We start from the raw sequence: 21,514 nt of genomic DNA on the forward strand, positions 1-21,514 counted from the left end.
ACATTCTCTCTTATTTATTTTAAATATTTTCTGTATATATTGCATATTTATATATTTATATATTTATTTATATATTTATATATTGCATTTAATGTTGCATTTCATTATTTTTATCTTGCGATCATTGTAAATGAGGACTCTCAATGATTTTTCAGTCTAAATAAAGATAAATACATAAATAAAATAGATACATTGAACTTAAGTCTTGTACTACACTGTTTTGATTTTAAATTCAACCACTGATTTTAAATTTTTCTTCTGTGCTGAATTTTTTTGCTTTTCTAAAAAAATGTTTCCTGTGTTGCTGTTATATTTTTCTTTTGTGTTGTGTTTTAAAAATTTTCCTCTGTGTGTCGTTAATGATTTTAAGTGCACATCACTTTGTAACATAGGTTATATTTTTTTTAAATTTTATTAGTAGTAGTAGTAATATTATTACAGAGCCCTGAGCTGAAAGAAGGACGAAACAGTGACCCCTTATTACAGTTACTATATAAAATTGAGTTGCATGTTTAAATGGGCTAATGGATATGGGTTAATATGATGACCTAATTATGGGACAGGCTTTTAATTACTTTTACACAAAATTAGCTAAGCAAAAATGAAAATACAATCAAATTCTTCTTTGGTGCTCCTGGTTTCAGTAAAAGGACCTGAATGACTGAATCTATATGTATCTATCCCCGGCGTAAGATTCTCTCCCTCTAAGCTATCAATGTGTGTAGCATGTCCATTTTGAGAAAGAAGTTTAAACATTAGCTAACTAAAATTAGCAACAGCATGTAGCTAAAGAACTTCTATAAAGTGAACTGCATGGTCACCGTGCCTGTAATAGAGACAGGCCTTGATTTGTCAAAATGTGTCGCCACACTGGGCTATAAAAGAGCCTAGGCGATTAATGGGAGAGGCTTATACTGAAAGTTTTAAGGTATTTCCATTAATTGCCGGCAGTGTGTTGTTCAAAGTTGTTCCAGTTGTGATTAAACTAGTTCGTCTAATTGTCTTTTCTCAGGTATCAGAGCAGGAGATGGATCACATAATAGCTCGATCCACACACAGGGACAAAACCAACAAAAACAGACACTCGTCTCACTCCCAAGGTCTGATTTCTTTACCTACAGTAACACCTGATTCTCCTTTTCTTTTATCTACTCCTACATTTCAATCACTTAACATGTTTGTCCTTGTAACAATATAAATACCATAGTTCTACTAAGAGTTAAAGTATAGCAGCATGGCTCAGATGCTTTGGGTATCTAATCTGTCATCTGTAGGTGTGTCCTGTAAGAGTTCCAGTCCAACAACAAAGGACAGACAGGGAGAAGGTTCACCTGCTCTCAGCTGGACCATGAAGAGATTCCTGGAGCCTGCCAGCAGGGTGAGTTTCCATTCAGCATTCATGTATTATTGCTTATTTTGTACACCCACATTGCTGGATTCAATTTGATTCCTCTTAAAGCTGGAGAAGGCAAAAATCTGGAAAAGGTAAAAAAGGCATCTCTGTGTCTGCTTGCGCTTCATGCAGTAACCTTGTGTTTTGGTACATGGACTGTACTTATATTGCGTCTTTATAGTAAGGTCCCACCTGCTACTAATCATTCACACACACTCACACTCCGATGACGTGGCATCTGGAGCAATTTGGGGTTCAGTATCTATGCCAAGGGTACTTTGGCATGTTGACTGGAGAAACTGGGGATCAAACCATTGACCTTCTGGTTAGAAGACGACCCGCTCTACCTCTGAGCCAGCTTATTGAAAACTGAATAACTGTCAGTTTATAACCACTTGAATAACCAAATATTTGGGTCTAGCCTTTATTACTATATGCTCAAAGTTTATTATGGGATTTTTCCCAATGAAACCAAAGTTAAACTTCCTACCCAGTTTTAATTGATGCATTTGTATTAATTTCAGATGCATTATACCAAAAAAGTTACCTGTGACTTGGGATGATGGAGGCCTCCCCATGTGCATAACTTCTGTTCTGAAATGAGAGAAAAAAACAACTACAATTTATGTCACATAACTGCATTTATATTTAACAAAGTTGAGATTCAATGAAATCCCAAATATAGATGTATATGGTCCAAAACAATAAGTTTATTCAACTGATGAAAAAGGGAATATATGGGAAATGTATTAAAAAACATTAATGCAAATGTTTCTCATCAAAACACAGCTGGCACGAACACTTTACACCTAACAAATTATTTTTATGAAACATGTTGAATTCATCAGCCATTAGTCTTCTTCTCTGCCTTTTGATGGCACAGTGCTGTTTCCTGCTGTCACCACCAGCAACTGTTGGAGAGAAACAGTCTAAAAGTACGGGACATCAGACACTTGTTCATCTGTTAGTCCAAATAGGAACATGTAGTTTTGCAAAGCTCATTGTGGAAAACAAAAAAAAAAAGTGAATTTGTTTTTTTTTGTTCTTTCATTGTCACATTTCCTCAGCAGGGGTCTCTGAGCTCAGAGGCAGAGTTATCTCAGTATTTCTCGCAGGATGTTTCCAGCCACTCCTTCCTGTCTGATTCCATGCTTCTGGCCTCCAACAGTGAGGAGGTGCTCCACCAGCAGAGCTGCAGCACCTCCATGGACGAAAGCTCGGCACAGCCTCACGGTAAAAACTACACCTTTGTAAATGTCATTAAAAGGACTTCCCCTGCAATGAGATTAATTTAGCTCAACAGTAAAGTGACCTTCAAAGCAGATTAAGTGATCACGACATCGTCAGATATGGTTTTACCCAATTGAAAAAACTTAAATGAGATCCGGAAGGAAGAGTTGAGTCTCAGGCCGCAAAGAAACCCTCCATGGACATAGCTTTAACCGTTTGAAACCTGGATTGACATCAGCATTTCCTTTGCTGCATTCATACATATATATATATATATATATATATATATATATATGTGTGTGTGTGTGTATACATACATATACATATAAACACATACATACATACATACATACATATATATGTGTGTTTATTTATTTATTTTTTATATTTTATTTTTTCTTTAGCCTAATTTATATATATAATCATAAATTTGAAAGGTGTCTGAGCGCAGCACTGATGTTGAAAGGGTTCATTGGGGAAGGTGTTCGTAATTGGAGATGACCAAATGAAGCCTCATGAACCTCAAATCATTTTGTAAACAAGTTTGAATTCTCTGTCTGTTTTTACTTGGCAATGAACATGACAAGTCATTAATTATTGTTACCTTCATGTAAGTCCCAGTATTCCCCTCTTCTCTGACAGAAGTGGAGAGTGGCCGCGTCTACAACGCATCACAAGACAAGTCCCTGAATCAGCACGTAGAGGCAGTTTGCCAGCCCATCGCTGTGTCCAGCCCCGCCTCAGTGCGAAGCCCACTCCTTCGTCAGCGCCGGGTGATGTGCTTTGAAGATGAGCTCAGTGATGACGAGGACTCAGACAACGCTGGAAACGCGGGGCTCTTCTCCAGGCCGGCTAAATCTGAATCTTTGATCTTCAGTGATGCACAAACATCTGAAAACTCTAAAATGGATTCAGCGGTTTTAAGTGCTAAATCATCATTAGATATCAATGGAAACAGTGAGGACGGTGGAGATCTGCAGACGTGTGGGAGCCGAGATGTGACAGCACCTCTCTATGGAAGTTTCTCACACGGTGAGGAATGTATAAACTCTGAGTCAACTAGTTCTCACTTGCCTGTCCGCTGCCCCTGTGACCCCAAAGCAGGGGCAGCCGGTAGTGCAGGCTCCGTGTCCAGTAATTTGACCATCAACAGTGAGAACTACACAACCCAAGATGATGGACAGGTAGATTCAAAGCGCTCCCCGAAGCTTGAGCACAAAGCGGTGACACGGGTCAAAAACATGATGAGCATTGAAGCACCAAACCTGCTGCAGCAGCAAAAGCCCAAAGCTGATGAGCCATCTCCAGGCTCGGGCCCCTCCCCACCACCTCCCCACGCCGCACAGTGTGGACGAAACCCCAAGACAGCTGGTGGCTTGGTACCCCATCAGCACTGTAAGAGGGGAGAAGCAAGTGAGCTGGCAGGTGTTTGCACCATCAACACCGTGACCCTGAGGAGAAGTGAGGACGAGTCGTTCGGTCTCGACCTGGAGATTATGTCATCCCCTCTGAAAGTCGTCGTCACTGGGCTAAAGCCTGGAGGAGCAGCAGAAAGGGTGCGGCTGATACCGATATTGATTATTTGTAGTTAATGAGACCAATAACCCATATTTGGAATATGCATTTAAAATAAAAATGAAAATTTGGAATCTGCCAAACTCCAGCACAAAACTTTGTTTAAATGCCTTTAACAAATGTTAAATCAAAACTAAAACATAATATACAGCAAGTTCCCTGCAATTTGTTTTATAAAGTCAAGTGAAAATTTAAATAAAAGATAAATGTAAAAAGATATCTCCCTGAGGTTTTACAAAGTAAAAGTTCCTCTACACAGTTTTAATCATTTAACCCTTTAACAGGCATTGTAACTGCATGCTTTTTTATGATCAAATTCCTGTACTAAAAACCTATTTTTGGCTCTTTGTGACCGCTCAGTTGAGTTGCCCAATTACAGTAAATGGAAGCTGATGCTATCTCACCATAAACACTGCATTAGATCATAATGTAACATTAATTAACAACTTCCTTGGACAGAATTACAAGTGTTTTATCAAATGATATGCAAAAATTGTAACATTTAATCTTTATATAAAGGGATGAATTGGTTTTATTTAGCACATTAAAGTTGACACTGACCACTCATTTTTTACCACTCATTTTACACAGATTTTGTTACTATTACTATTGTTGTTATTATTATTAATATTTGTATTTATTTATTTTATTAATTTATTTTTATTTTTAGTTTCCCATTACATTGCATAAACTAATGCAATTTTTAAAAGGCATTACACTATGGAAAAAATATCTCTAATTAAATTAAATGCAACTCTGGTTACACAAATGAAAAAAAATGCCTAATATGTGTTGATCATATTAGAGTTATCCTAAATGGGCAAGTCAGCTGGTTGGTTGAGTTGGTGTCTGAATGGGGCATCTAAAAAAAACTAAAAAAGTTGCTAAATGTGGAGTCAGTTTTACCAAAAAAATATCTATTTATTATTATTATTTTATTTTATTATATTTACTTTTTTTCTGGAAGTTTATCTTACTGAGCCTCTTAAAGGGATAGAGAATTAAAAATGTATTTGACATGTACTAACGTTTGTGACTTAAGCACTGATGAGTCTGGTGAAAAGCAAAATTTTTATCTTTTTTGTTGAATCCAGGAGTCTATGGGCAAACTGTGTCCTGGAGATGAGATCGTAAAAATTGGAGAAATGTTGGTGTGCTCCTCTACTTACCAGGAGATCTGTGAGCTCATGCACAACCTTCCTGTTACACTGTCCTTGGAAATCAAGAGACCAGTTTCAGGTAAGACCTTCATTAAGAATCACTTCATTCTGGTGTTGTAGGTCATTCACCATCAGTGTGCTACTGTTTTTCATTTACCATGGGACTCCACATGTGTCGTTTTTAAGCAGCAGGGTTCCTGATGCACAGAGGATGACAAGATATGCGGGGAAGTCCATAAAAATAAAAAGTTAACTCTGAAAGCAGTATGATGTTATCAGACAATGCACATTATCACAATATCCTAAGTATTTTCTTTAATTCCTTCTTAAATTGTTCTTAAGTAAGTTCTTAAGAAAACTCTACATCAGATGCATGAATGTGTTGTTAACCTGCAGAATTGTTCACACCTGTGTTTTCTGATTGATGAATGCAATTCTCTTTGTAAACTGAGAGCGTTTGCCAGTTGTCCCTAAACAGTATAAAGTAAACGCCTGCAAATGCCCTTAAACTGGCACACAACCGAAGGGCCAAAGTCACAAGGACATATTTCAAGGGAAAGTTGAGAAAATGCCACAACAATATATAAAGACGGAGCACCAGAATCAGAACACAAAAAGTCTGAAGAGGAGCATGTAGCTTGAAATGTCACTCATTATTTAAAAAAAAAAACAAACTATAAAGGAAGCTGAAGTGTGAAGACCTTCCTCTGTTCAAAACTGCAGTAAATGAAAGGAGGCATATCTCCACCTGCCATAGCAGAGTTGGACATACTTCCATCTATAAATGAATTCTCCCCCGGTGTTTGTACACTGGGACAAGGACAGTAGTCCAGTTAAATGGCCTAATCGAGCTGTAACTGTAGCTCCACTAAACTGTGCATGGAAACATACTGCGTGATGACCTGTCTGCCACAGACACTGCCACGCCCTTCCAGCTGCTCATAGAAAATGAAGCATTTCTGATATTTCACCAAGAACTTTTTTTCTTCCTTTAAACAATTTAACTATTAGCAATACAGTAACAAACATGCTGACTGCAAAAAGAAAAAGCTAAATGTGATTTTAGTTGGGGTTTAAATACATGTGTGGTTTGATGAAGTATGCTGATATTATTATTTTCACTGATACAGTTTTCCAAAGCTTTGCACCTAACCACATGTGAGATGCTGGTGTATTTTTTAAATGTATTATATGCGTATTGCACATCTTCAAACTAGTTTTTACAAGCCATTAGTGTCAGAATGCTACTCGGCCTGCCTTTAAATAGAGCACCATTTCTTTCCCTTTTTTGCCGCCCTAAGATGTAGGATCAACCCTCCCTCATTTACCTTCCCAAAGCAACCTGCAAGCATCTGGCTTTCTATCCATGGTGATTATCTCATACAGTATATTTTACCTTTAGTTACCAGTACCTTATTACCACGTAGTTTAACTCCCTGTATGTCACTCTTCGTCTCAGTTTGACAGTCTTATAGTAGAGTAGTATAAATCTTAGTGTAGTGTAGCTTAGACATTGCTGTGGATCACTGTTTCATAGTCACCAACAGAGTTTTATTTCAATGTTATTCCACAGATCTTCAAACAGAGGTGCTTTGTATTAGATTGCAGTCTTTTTATAAGCATTTTCAACAACATTTTTAGATTGTTGTCGAAGAGTTAGACTTGATTTAAAAATATATTTATACAGATAGAATAAAATAAAAATAAAATAAAAGACAAAACATCACATACAATAAATAAAATAAAATCACGTCATAAAAATAGTTCAATCAATGCCAACAAAGAGACAACTACTCCAGTGTCTCCACAGCTGAGACTGGTGACATGTTGTGCTATACGTAATGTCAGATAGAGCTACAATTACTTCATTCTCAGAGTGACCAAACCCGCAGATACATTTATACATGAGGTTCCTTTAAACAGCTTGGAGGTATTGACTCCTGCAGCCTTGCACATTTCACTGGCACTACACCACCTAGGTCTCTGGAGTAATATTCTCATGGCGTTATTATAAGCCAACTGCAATCTCTGATTAATAATTTGGCAAACAGAGGAGTTCTTTAATGTTCTTTTTTACGAGATCCTTACATTAAGCTATTCTATATGATACAGAAGAAGAAGAACCACAGAACTCCGGTAACATTCTGGAACAACCACAGCAATGTCTTTAGTACCTCCGTTTTCTGAACTAATCAATTAATCCATTTCTTTCTACCTAGCTGTAGACATACACAAACCTTTAAGTCTTTGCTGTTTTTTTGATTTTATGAATCCCCAAATTTTCTTATCTGATGGTTCAGTGCCCTTTAACTTATTGTTTATAACAATTTAAATAACATTATAATTTTAAATATCTTTTGCTTGTTATATTTGGTATCACCTGAACTGAAGTTACATTGCTACAGAAAGAAAACCTTTTGTACCTTCAGCTTGTTCTCATTCTGAAATCATCAAATACGTCTGCTTTTTCAGTGATTTTGGCATAAGATCCAGACGTCAAAATCACCTTTTGTGGCTGTATTATACGCTGCCAGGTGGCATCAGGTGAGAATGGGGTCGAATAGAACTGATAGTGATAAAGCTGGATGGTCAGATGGCACCTGTTGCGGCAGCGTGATACGCAGACTGTGGTGGCCGGACAAAACCTCTTGCGTGCACATGTTATGCCGCTGGATGGCATCAGGTTCCAACAGTGCCAGTGAAAATGTCATTTAGGAGGATAAAGGTCCCTATAAGGCATGCAAGATGAGCAGTGGATGGGTCTGACAAACCCTGGACTTTCACCCAGGAGGTCAGTGTTTGCTTCCTGTCTGAATGTGATGTTTTTTGTCTACGCCTTATCATGTGCCCTTTTTGCTTAAACCTAATCATTCATGCCTTTTTTTTCTTCTTTTTTATCAAATTTCAAACACTGGGCTCCCGGGTCAAAGTCCTTGGTTTGTTGGACCTATCCACCACCCTTCCCGCTTGCTCTATAGGGACCCTTGTGCACCCTATAGCATGTCCATATGGCAGCATTTTATCCTGATGCTGTCTGTGGCATATCTTATGGCCACAGTAGCTTATGTCTGGACCATAGACTGTAAATAAAGATGGACAACACGCCTCCACTTACTCCCACTATGCTGAAGTGAGGTTAAAATATCCGGTGTTGCCATTTTGCAAGGGTGAAGTCATTGGGAGCCCTGTATATGTGCAGTAGCGATTTCTGTGGTAGGGAGTTCCTTCCCAAACACCCGTCCGACCAATCACAGGCAGCTGCATTGAATGCCAGTGCGTGGATTGGCTATCACGGCTCTTAATCATGGCGGAAAAGACCATTTTTTCATAATTCAGTAACTCAATAAAATTTAACTGATCATGAAAAAAAAAACACTTGAACAACCATCAGGGTGATGAAATCTACCTTCAGTGACAAAAAACATTTTTGGGAAACATTTATTTGGTGTGTACATTGAGTTTTTAGTCCAGCCTATGAGCATTCACTAACATGGAGGGGCGAGTCTGTGCGAGGGACCTGTACTGCAGTCAGACACCAGGGGGCGATCGAGATTGAATAACCTCACTTTGGGGGAGCTGTCATGTCGTCCATCTAAATATACAGTCTGTGGTATAGACGCATTATCAACTGATGCAGCCCGTCCTCGTATTATACTGCTGTGACAGATGCCGTCCATCAACCAGCAGTGTATCATATGGTCAGGCCAAAACCACTGACAAAGTAGCAGTATTTGATGACTTCAGAAAGAGAATGGGGTGGTTTGGAACACAGGATAAGTTTTAGCACTAGATGCCACTAAATCCTACATACTAGACCTTTAAGATCTCTTCATAGATTTTAGTGACCGGATACGTTTCAATGAAATTTAAATAAAAATTAATATAATTTTGTGACTGACCTGAAGGTGAACCACAACTACAGTAACTAGTATATAGAACAACCAGATTTGGGGATTCTTAGTACTGTATGCTGTATTGCATGCTGTACTGTATGTGAAAGAATGGCTCAGTGGAGACTGGCTCAGAACTACAGTATGGTCTCCAAGGTTTTTCTCAAGAAGATCAGACAGCATTACTGAAAAACCATCACCCTGGACATTCTTTTTGGATTGTTTTGTTCTATATTGTTTTTAGGGGCGGTTGTGTGTGAGAGTATATTCGTGAATGGATAATTAAGAGGACAATTGTATAGTCTGTTAAGGTAGAAAAGTAGTACTCTAACAGTACAGTCTGTTTACCATTTTGGAATAACATTGAGATGTTATGTCAAATGATTCACTAAACACTTCTCTCTCATTCAACCCTGACTAAACTAAACTGCTTACTTTTTTATCCCAGCTGTAGATCGACTGTCCAGTTTGATAATGTCGTCAGGCAGCACTGATGGAGCGACCAGACTGAACCCAGCTAGGTCTGTTCAAGGGACATCTGATGAAGCAATAAATGCAAAGTCAGGGAATTCCAACCACACAACCCTAGCAGACCAAGACTTTCAAATACCTATCACCAATATAGATGACATATTATCAGAAGTGAGCCTCTATGGTGATACAGACCCACAAACCAAATCCCCCAACAAAGCAGCTGATGAGTCTGCATCCTGCTGTTTAATCCAACATACTGTGACCCTGTCTGAGAAAGCTGACACTCAGGCTCCAGTACAGTCCACTTCCCTGGACTGTTCCATCTTGGATGCAGGAAATGAAAAAGGCGCCAATGAAAACACCTCTGCTGCTGTCAACCGATCACATCCTGACAGATCTGACACTGGTCCTACATGTATGTACCCTGTAGGAGATGACAGTGATTCAAGCAGTGACTCTGCCACTGACAGCAGTGTGATGGTCAATAAAACAGCCAGTAGTGGTGGGAGTCTTCTTGAGCCCTCCTCAGATGAGGAGGAAGTGGAGTTTTGTTCCTGTGATGTTCAGCAACCTGCTGCTGAGGGACTCTCTCAGATAAACCAGTCACCAAATAAGTCTCAGCATGATAGCAATCAGAATTTAAACCGGGATCAGAATGGTGACATGTTGAGGGTCTCTGCAGATGTCTCACTGACAGACAAAGATACCTCTGTTACAACAACCCAATACTGTCAGCTCTCTCCAGAGCAACAGTCTGCCAACAGTACAATGCCTGTGTCTTCTATGAAGTGCCACAATAAGAGTGCCATTAAACTCTGTGACAACGTTAAAGCATGTGTGGCAACCAAGCCTGGAAGTATTTCCAGCAGCCATTCCCCACCAGATACCCACAGTGTTACTCAGGAAACTGCTGCAAATCTGCATGCAGATGCCAATCTGACCTCAGATTTGTTGAAGCATTTGAATTCGCAAACACCCCCTATACCTTTGAAGGAATCAGAGACCTTAGTTTTAAGCATCATCAAATCAGATACAAGAGCATCAATGATAAGCAAAGAGAAGGCCTTGGAAGGTAGAACTAACTTAACCCCCCTTCTTGGGGTGCTCAAGAAGACCTCAGGGCTAAAACTTGATCATTCAGACCGCCCCATGTGGAGTAGTAACCTTAAACACCAGGTTGAAACTCAGACCAAACCAAACACTCCCAAATTGAAGGGCCTTAGTATTAAGAGTAAGAACAAACCACAGGAGGAGCCTCTCCAAAAACTGAGTGAAAGTCCACTTCCTTTAAACACCAGTGCTTCCTTGAACCAGTCAACAAAATTACCACAGACAGCGACCACCTCCAGCCTTCTGAAGACAAGTGACCAGTCTGGTTTGGACAATTGCCTTGTTTTGTCCAAAACAAGTGACAGAGGGCAAGTTCCAACTCAGCCTGGGACTTCAGGTGGCACATTACAGACTGTCCCACCTGCCAAGGAGAGTGACATCTATTTAGTCTCCAAAGCACCAGCCAAATCACAGAGTCAATCACACCATCCTGCTACTCAGAGAACATTTATAGAAGTCCGACTGTCTTCCTTACCTGGTTTATCATCACCAGTTTTGGCACGTAATGAAACAGTGAATTTAAAAGACTCTAAAACCATTCAAAGAGGTACCGATGCAAGATTTGCACCCTTGCTTTCTCCTGCTAACACAGTCTTTCATTCACTGTGTTCTACTAAAGAAACGAATACTGGCTCCAAAGCTATTGTAGATACAAGTGACGCTCTGAAGTCCAGCACGTCCAGATTGTACATTAAGACGATGGATAGGCGAAGCTTCACAGACACCGCCTTGTCTGCAGATTATAATCCCTTCTCGGTCAGACACAAGATAAAATCCTTTGAAAACCTGGCAAACTTTGACAAGCCGATGGCTAAAAGCAGTGACGTTCAGTCTTATGCCGTGGCATACCGAGCCTCGCTCAACCAGAGGATTGCTGGTTATATGGGCTTGGTTAACTCTATCGACTGCCGGGCACGTCAAAGAAGTTTTAGTTCCTATGTGGAGAATCTCATCCCAACCACAGCCTGCTCACCTCTACATGGTAAATCTCCATCTAGCATTACGCTGATAAACCTCGAGCTTCCAGCTTCCAGCTGTAATGCATCTCTCCCGACCGAAGACAGTCCCGAGGCTGTGGTTCAGAAAGCCCCAGATGGGACCAGACTGCAGACCCCTCAGGTGCTGCGGAGGAAACACGACAGACTCCCCCGCAGCAGGTTGCGGCAGCTAAGAGCTCTCAGTATGCCGGAGTTAGAGAAACTATGCACAGAGGAGTTTACCAGAGCTGTGGATTCAACTGAGTCTACACCTACGAACACCACAGTGACTGAGAGCTCTCCACCTACTGCCACCCCAACTAAAGTGGATGTGAACAGGGTGAGCCGAGGGGATCTTGGATCCACTGAGGAGACTCCTCAAAGAGCCCCAGAGGGCCGTGGACAGCAGGCTGGCTGGTCAATCAGGTAGGCTATTCAGTTAAAACAATTTTCTGAATTTTACTTTTCATTCTTAATTTTTCGTTAATTTTGTGTTCATGCATGAGGCATACATTTTTTTCATCTGTGAATTTCCAGCTCAGCTCCTACAATATGAATGAATGAATGAATGATTTTTTTTTCATGTCATGCCATGACTGTGACCCATCCCATATGGGGTTATATGACACCAATCAACAAACAAATCAATACAAGGGTAGTGCTTGGTGGTCAAGAAACCCTGAGCAGCACTGGTGGAGAGACTGAGGGGAGCCCAGCTCCCCAATCGGCCACCCAGCAGCACCCTGACCCCCGCACACGTCCCCATAAACACACAAAGTACATACAGATCCTGGCTTCCAGTCCATTTTAGAATCTTAACAAAAAAAAGATTCTAAAATCTTAGCATTTACTCATAAATCAGTTGAATTAATCGATAACAGAACTAAAATGATCCACTCGGCCAAATTAACTTAAAGAGGGTCAGCTATTTATATCTATTTATCTATCTATATTTATCTATTATCTATTTATCATCTATTTATATTTTATTATTTTAGCCTGGGGTCAACAACCAAAAGAGGCCTTAAACAGTTTGGTTTAGGGATGCATGATAATATTGGCACATCATTGGTATATATACTTTTTGTCTTTGGCTTTTTCTTTCTTTTTTTGACAAAGTGAACAAGCATAAAATACAGTATCAAGCCTAGGTTGAAGTTTTGTTTTCTGAAAGGGTAATCAGTGCAGAAATACACTGACTCCTGTGTATTTCCCTGACAGTCTGAAGGAGCTGGCTGCTTCTCCTGAGAGTCAGTGTCAGCTGCAAACCCTGCTGTCCTCCCCGACAGTGAAGTCATACGTGTCGGCCCTGCTCCAGGAGGCCAGGACCCTCTCAGAGGTAACTCCATTCTGCTGATACATTTACAAAAACCATTCCACATGCCGATTAATATGCAATACATCCATAGACTATTTTGTTTAAGTCTACTTTTTGTATGACTTTCTGTTTGTCACATTGAGTCTGTGCCTAAACTCTCTGCAGGTGAACTACAATACTCACCTGGTTGTCCTGAGTAAAGAGGAAGGCTCAGGACTTGGTTTCAGTATTGCAGGTGGAGTTGACCTTGAGCAGAAGACAATAATCGTAAGTACAGTCTACTATTCAAATGCAGCTCTGGACATCAGTCCAGTTTGCTAGATGAACATTTTGGCTTTGCTCCTGCAAACCACGAATATGTTACATTTGCATTAAGTGAGGGTGGATGGCGTGATACCTAGTCAAGACACCTGCCAAGCTGCAGACCACAGTGTTGCTGCAGACCACAGTGCTGCTGCAGACCACAGTGTTGCTGCAGACCATAGTATTGCTGCAGACCATAGTGCTGCTGCAGACCATAGTATTGCTGCAGACCATAGTGCTGCTGCAGACCACAGTATTGCTGCAACCACAGTATTGCTGCAGACCACCGTGTTGCTGCAGACCACAGTAATGCTGCAGACCACAGTGTTGCTGCAGACCATAGTGCTGCTGCAGACCACAGTGCTGCTGCAGGCTACTGTTTGAGAACAACAAATAGCAAAAAGGGTTGTTGTTTTTTCGTGAGTCATCACTGTTTTTTCAATGGCTTTTCAGTATCAAAACATGCATTTATAGTGACCCATCTCTTTTTTTTCCAGAAGGTATAGTGCCCCAGTAAGCCTTTTTTTTTTAACCAAGACATTGCTACATTTTTTGCCGCAGTAGTGGCATGAGAAGAGGGTTTTTTTATGATTATAATTATTATGTTTTTATTTATTTATTTATTTATTTATTATGGAGACATGCTTTCTCTGTGGGTTTTGCCCCCAAAACCGGTTATTTAAAGCCAATGCATAATCTTTTCCTAACCACCACCAAGTGATTTTTATTCCTAAACCTAACCACATGTTAACCACAGTGTTGTTTATATTTGTTAACATTCGAAGTATCTGTGGTTTGCAGAAAAGTACGATGCCAGCATTTTTTGTGGCGATTTGGATCAAGAGTTGAACTTTGCAAGCTATCTTTCTTGAAAGTACCACTGGGGGGCAGCAAAGTCTGTCACTTTCAAATCCTACAGAAACTGTAGCAGCTGTAACTCATTACTTACACACAGGTTTTATGTTTCCTTTAGTTGTTTCTGGCTGTGTTAGACAAATATTAAGTGACAGGGAGTTAAGCTGCAACTCTGTTCACTCACATTCTAGAAAGAGTTTTGTTGGGTATTGATTTATTCAACAATCTGCATGACTGAGATTGAAGACATGAAATAATTTGATATATTAGACTGTGGAATAAGGTGAGAGTGAATGTAGGGTTAGCTTTTACATTTACTTTCGCTGGTAAACATGTTTGCAATGATAGATAGAATTTTTTATTTATTTATTTATTTTAGCGCTCGAACACTGTAAAATACTTCTGTAAGTCTGACTTGAATCTAAACTTTTACTAAAACTTGACCAGAGTACCTCTTCGGCCATGAGGCCAATGTGTTAAATTGCAATCAGATTAAGAGGTACTGTCAGCAATGGGCTCGATATTATTATGGCATTTAAAAATGTAAGAGAAAAATGGTATAATGTTGAGGTCAAAGAAGAATTTTTGTGGGGTGTAGGTGAGAGAATGCTCGGCGTATTTTATTCGTTCTTGCTGATCTCTCCTAACAGCAGGTGTGATGGTATGAAACGTGTCTTTGTGTCCAGGTTCATCGTGTCTTCACCAAAGGGACAGCGAGCCTGGAAGGTACAATCCAGAGAGGGGACAGCATTTTATCCATAAATGGCACCAGTCTGGGAGGTAAAACCCACGGAGAGGCCGTGTCCTGCCTCCATCAAGCCAGACTGTCCAATCAAGCATTAGTGGTCATTTGGAGAGACAAGGACAGTGAGCCGAGTGTCTCTGACATGCCTGACTCAGCTGGGCAGTCAAAGAGGATATGTCCTGACAGGAAGAAGTCTTTGGAAGCTGGAGCAGGTAAGACCCAGACTTATATCTGTGACAATACAGACAAATCTGCCAGACCTCATGACAGTAAAGTCAGATATCACCCAAAGTAACAGATCTTACTCCACTCTGTCCACGTTTTGTTTTAATTTTACTAACCTTCACCATGCTTTCTTAACATTAATATCTGTTCTTTGTATTTTTTCTTCTGTTTCATGTTAGCTTATTTCAGTGTTCTGTATTGTTTATTTTGTATTTGCATTTATTTTCTTTTTGCATTTCATGTTTCTTGAAATTTCTTGAGTACTTATAAAAGAGCAATATAAGTCCTATCTAAGTCCTATCTATTATTATTATTATATAATTAACAACCCTTTGAAACCTGGAGCAAGTTCACTTTTCTTTTTCTGCTTTCAGTTACCTTTCACAAGTATTTAATCCCCTGAACCCCTGACCTCTGACCCCAAAGCAAACTGATTCTAACTGATTCTAATTTCTTTCAAAGGCATAGGAAAAAAGGCAATGAGCAACTTGCTAGGAAATGTTCCAAGAAATACAAGACATTAGTATATATAAAAAATTATTTTAAGGGAAGATGTTCATGGAAAAAAAGAAAAGAGCTATGGAAAACTATATATGCAATTATTAAAATTACATATTTAAAATTATAGGTTGCTTATTTTTACGTATTTCTACCAGATCTTTTCTTCTGTTTTTATTTAACTTCCTTTGTCATCTTGTTTTTTTTTTGTAGGTAATTGTCTTGTACTTTTTACTAATTTCTTGAATTATTAAGTAAAATTTTGGGGTCTTTCCTCTTTCGTTGCTCATTGCCTTTTTACACATTTTTTCCAGATCATGTCTTTTTTCAAAATTTTTTCATCTTTTTTGTAGGTAATATTCTTGTATTTTTTTTTACTTATTTCATGCCCTTTTTTTTATCTTTCTGTCTTCCGTTGCTCATTGCCTTCTCCACGTTTTTCAAAGGAATTAGGCCAATTTGCTGAATTCTCAAAGGGTTAACCTGTTAAATAATTTTGCATTTGTATACTTGTCACTTTTGAAACTAATTACAGAGCACTCTGATGTACTTGTCCAATCAGCCGGCGTTTCCAGCTCCTGTAGACCAGCTCACTGTTTCAAACACAAGCATTAACCCTATAAACAGGCCTTTCATGTTGCATTGTGTTAGTGGTCTTCAGCTGGCAACAAGTTAACATGGATCCAAAAGACAGTAATAGAAACTTCTCATAAACTAAAAGTGTTTAAGATTTTATTTCTGTGATTGTCGGTGTTGAATGTGTCTCAGTGGTGGATGTGGGTCCAGACGGAGCTTTAACGGTGGAGCTTCACAAGTCCTCTGCTGGCCTTGGATTCAGTCTGGAAGGGGGAAAGTCCTCAAGTCATGGAGACCGGCCTCTCATTGTCAAACGCATCTTTAAAGGTAACCTTTTTTCTATACTAAGCGCTGTAGTATAATCACCGGTAGACCATTTATGTATGAGGTAAATTTGGTGTTAACACACTGTATAAGAATTGAGTTATTGAATATTTTTGCTCTACTGTGTTGCACTTTGTAGATGGTCCCTAAGCACTCCCCTAACAGCCCGCTGCGCATACAGACCAATGTAATTGTCCAGCTTGGAGGACAGCTCATTTTCAGTCTAACTGCGATTAGAACGAGGCATCGTTTGTGTTTCGACAACATTTTATTCGTAAATTATTGATCCCGAACCTGTCAATACCTTTCCAGAATTTTTCTCATAATTTCAAGATCAGGATCTCATAATTATGAAATCTTATCTCGTAATTATGAGGAGAAAAAAAATCACCCAAAAATATTTAAAGAAAAATCAATCCCTAAAAATTTTCTTTTTTGGAATGCCAAAATGTTTTGAAGAAAAAAATGCCAAAAGGTTTTAAAAAATCAGCAAAAATTTTAACAAAAATAATCAACAAAATAGTTTTCTTAAAAATATCGGTGGTAAAATAAATACAAGATACAGCTATTTATAGTTGGATGCCCCTCCCATAAGCCAAAATAAAAACATAAGTCCCTCCCCAGTGCTTTAAGAATTATTTGACATGCCTCCACCTTTTGTACCACCCCATCCCCTCCCTTAAGTTATTCAGGGTAAATAGGGTGCCATAGTGCATTAAGAGCATCAAAATAGAGCTTGTTCATCAAAAAGGAGGATCCCTCCAGACCCCTTACAGAGGTCCAGGCCTAGCCCCCAATGTACTCAAATCCTACAAACGCCTCTGAGGAGGAACATGATTTCTTTAACAGATTATCAGTCTTAGTGACACTGAGTGGATGCAGTGACAGTTTCTGAAAATAGTAACTTTTATGAAAATGGCTGTTCTGTCCTAACTGTAGCCTTGAATGGCATTTGGGGAGAAAACAGTGTATCATGAACTGCTTGTACTACAGGAGGCGCTGCAGAGCAGTCAGGGTTGATTGAAGTCGGCGATGAAGTTCTGTCTATCAACGGTTGCTCTCTGGAGGGCCTCATGCACCACGATGCCTGGAAAATCATCAAAGCCACTAACGAAGGACCCAACCAGCTCCTCATCCGCAAGCCCAGGTCCTGACTATACGAACACACTGACAGAAAGGTCCTAACGAGGGCTGACGTTAAACAGCCCTCTGAGGCATGGTACGGACGAGCAGTTTCACACTTTTTACAGACTTTCTGATGGACTCCGTTTGACATTTTGTGTTTTGTCTTGTTATGTGTGTTTGTACTTAGAAATAGGTCAGTTTGGGTGGACCACTAACTATTGTGTACAATACTGAATCATGATTTATTTCAGATTGGAAGTGCGGTTTGTTTACAATAGATTTCCTTTGGAACACTAAAGAAAAACATTTTTTAAATAAAGGCAGTTTGTGAAAAGATGTGTGTGCTTGTGGTTACAGCATTCAGGCTGAATTATGAGATAACAATTGTTATATCCACAAATGGGGGTAGCTCATTTCAGTAGCTGATTTCAGACCTCAGCTCCTAACTGGCCCAGGGTTCAAATCAGGTCTGATAGGGTCCTATTGTGATGCTACAGGTCTCCAGTCTGTATGATGTCTTGTGTAATAACTGCTTAGATCTTAGCAGATTATCCATCAGCTCTGACCAACACATTTTGGACCAGAGTTGGAATTTATTTAGATACTCAGAGTAAAGGTTCTTGCATCAAAATTCTAAGAATGATGTATTTTTTCTATAATTCTTACAATTAAGAATAAATGGCATTCACGAATGTCCTCAAGTGTTAACCTTTTGAAAAGTGGGCAAATTAGCTTAATCTATCTCAAAAACATTGGTAGAAGCAACTGCAAATGATATGGAAATTAGGAAAATTGTACAAGAAAATTAGAAAAAAACAAATACAAAAAAAGAAAAGTAAAAAAAAAAATGCTTAAAAATTATAATTAGTCTTAAATAATTTTGGATATATAATTATAATAGTTACAAATACAGTTCTCTGCATTTTTCTTGAGCATTTTCAAAAAATTAATTTTCTACATCTTTGTTTATGTCAAAGTTGATGTCGACTATAACCCAGTTGAACATAATATCAGACATATTAAAGTAGACCACACACCTTGGAAATGACCACAGGATGTCAGTAAGAACACACAAACGAGTGGAGAACCACTCTGACCTCAGAATATCGGCATTTACTCGCTGCTCTAGTATTAGAGCTGCACTATTGTGGGATGTTAGGGTTTTTTAAACTGGTGACATGCAGCATGATATCAATCATAGGATCACTTTTTCTGAACTCTTCACTCAGTCAGCACAACAGAAATCAGTGTAGACTAAACCGCACATTATCTATCATTGCTTTGGCACATTCAGTGACCTCAGCTTTCAACATTCATACACAGTTTTGTCACTCAGAGTCAACCACCACCAAACCTCTTCATACTTACACTTTATTTTGCACATACATGTTAAATACTATTGTAAAAATCTTTACATTTATGTTCCAAACTAAATTTTATATAAAATTACTGTCATTTGTTACATTCTGCTTTAATGATAATAATAACAACAACAACAACAACAACAATAATAATAATAATAATAATAATAATAATAACTTTATTTATATAGCACCTTTAAAAACACAGTTTACAAAGTGCTTTGACAAGCAAAGCAAAGCCGAGGCAGTAAATCCCAGAGTTTCTAAAACGATTTAAGTAAGTAAATAATGCCGAACAAAGGCCAGACAAGAGTTAAGGCAGAATTAAACAGGAGACTACAGGCTGAAACATAGTGCGTGGGCAGCAGAACAGATCTAGAAAGAAATAGTAACTATAAGGAAAGTGCGTTAACTCCTAATTAGGACCTATAACACTGCACAGTTATTGTTATTCCTTGATGACTTGTGGCAGGTGAGGAGAAGGGGACAATGTGAAGTTTCACCATCCTGCTCAGCTCATCTCAAGATGGAGTCACTTTTCCCTCCACTTTACTCTCCATTCCTCAACACTGGGGAAGAATTATTTTCCTAATGGAGGTGGAAAGTTTATATGGTCAGATGTTTTCCTCTTGGACACTGTTCTCACATTTAACAGGCTGTGACAAGCAAACGTTGGGTATTTCTATTATTGCTGATAAATGACAAAAAATAATAATAGTCGATTATCAAAACTGTCAATAATTGGTTCAGATTTTTAAAGCATACAAAGAAAAGCGTGGTCACAACTTTACTACATGGTTAATATTAAGTAACTAAATTACGTTTAACTAATTTCTATGCTAATTTTTGGGCCATGTCTCATTAACTTGCTCATTGCCTTCTCCCCATGGTTTTGAAAGAAATCAAACCAATTTGCTCAGGTTTCAAAGGTTTAATTAGGGCATTAAAAATGATTATTTAAAAACAAACAAACAATAAAATACTGAATTTTGATAGTTAATCGTGATTAATCTAATTTTTTTATCGCATGTTTACAGTTCCGCAATTTTGTATTTCAAAACAATTTTAAAGTCCATGTTGACAAGGTAAAGCAATTCTTACCAGACTGGCTTGACTGGGAATCAAAGGCAAAGCATTGTCAGTTTTCAAGAGTTTAATTTTAGTTGCTTTCTCTGATTCATACAGCTCCGGACACTATTGTTCCCTGCAACTGTAAGAGATATGACTGGTCACAACATGCCAACCTGAGGACATCATTTAGACCCAAGTCTTCTGCCATGTTGACTGGTCTGTAGGCAGTTTCCAGCCATTTAGTAACACTGTTGTTAACGTCTTCTATTTTGTTTCACCCATGGATCGGTGGTGATCTTTGCCGTCTTTGGCGATGTGGTCGCCCGCCGACTTCAATTTTAAGACTGTTTAGGGACCCCAATATGTGGAAATACTCAAGTAAAAAAACAGGCCAAAACACTACATTTAAACTGCATGCAAAAGAACTGCATGGGACTAGCATAATGTCAGCCAGGATCGCGGATTCACTCAATTCAAAATGGCTGACTTCCTGTTAGATTGGTATGGCTCCAAAAGACCTTCTTGTACATCTTGTGATGTGACATGTGCCTAATTTTTGTACATGTAGGAAATTTGGGCTGAGGGGGCTGTTTCATAGAAATTTTATAAAGGGTGCTCGTAATCCATTTTTTCACCAAATCTGACATGTGTGCAAAGTTTCATGAGTTTTTGAGCCCCTTTAGGCCCTCTAAAAAAGTGATTAATTTGGAGGAAGAAGAATAATGTGTATGGACCTACAATGGTGACCTGGAGAACAAGACAGCATTTATTATTGTAAGAACACACAATACATACATTCAATTAAATACAAACATTATGTTATAAATGGTACAGAGAAGAATTTTTGAGCAATTCTTTAGAAAAAATTGAATGTTCACAGATAATGTGCAATACAAGGCATCAAGACATGCCAAAAATGTTAAGCATTGTAGCAAGAACAGTTTGTGATAACGACCTCTGCTAACTTTGTTCAAAACTGGTTTGAAAAGGGGTCTAACCTGCTGGTCATTCCAAGACCAAGGGTCATAATAAAACAGACTTCTTTTTCCAGCCTTGGTCCGCACAGGTTACACCAAAATTTGTTCCCATCTTAACATAAGAGCATCAGTGAGATCCATCAATGTTAAAGAGTGATCAGATTTGGCTCACAGTCTGCCTTTCAGTTTATCCCAAAGGTGTTGAATGGTTGAGACCAGGGCTCAATGTAGGCCAGTCAAGTTCCCCCAAACTGGGAAAAACAATTCTTTATGGAGCTGGCAATTTACCGTTGGCCATATAAAGTAGTGTAAATGTTCATTGCTCTA

General features: G+C 38.9%; 1 protein-coding gene across 2 annotated transcripts in view; it reads left to right on the plus strand.

Moving 5' to 3' along the window:
• pdzd2 (PDZ domain containing 2) overlaps nt 1-18,112 on the plus strand; it is a 71,846-nt gene extending 53,734 nt beyond the window's left edge. Inside the window, exons 16-26 of one of the 2 annotated variants that reach the window (XM_042488919.2) lie at nt 1,013-1,100; nt 1,275-1,378; nt 2,461-2,626; nt 3,266-4,179; nt 5,293-5,437; nt 9,697-12,235; nt 13,031-13,148; nt 13,293-13,394; nt 14,972-15,242; nt 16,522-16,656; nt 17,647-18,112. In XM_042488919.2, the coding sequence (XP_042344853.2) occupies nt 1,013-1,100; nt 1,275-1,378; nt 2,461-2,626; nt 3,266-4,179; nt 5,293-5,437; nt 9,697-12,235; nt 13,031-13,148; nt 13,293-13,394; nt 14,972-15,242; nt 16,522-16,656; nt 17,647-17,807 (4,743 nt within the window). In that variant the 3' untranslated portion in view covers nt 17,808-18,112. The remainder of the gene's footprint in view (nt 1-1,012; nt 1,101-1,274; nt 1,379-2,460; nt 2,627-3,265; nt 4,180-5,292; nt 5,438-9,696; nt 12,236-13,030; nt 13,149-13,292; nt 13,395-14,971; nt 15,243-16,521; nt 16,657-17,646) is intronic. The other variant, XM_088077220.1, reaches the window with a different exon arrangement.
• Nucleotides 18,113-21,514: the final 3,402 nt, after the last annotated feature.

The sequence above is a fragment of the Plectropomus leopardus genome, chromosome 4 (assembly GCF_026936395.1).
Source record: "Plectropomus leopardus strain MGB_pleo_1.0 chromosome 4, ASM2693639v1, whole genome shotgun sequence".
In the NCBI taxonomy this organism is placed as follows: domain Eukaryota; kingdom Metazoa; phylum Chordata; class Actinopteri; order Perciformes; family Serranidae; genus Plectropomus; species Plectropomus leopardus.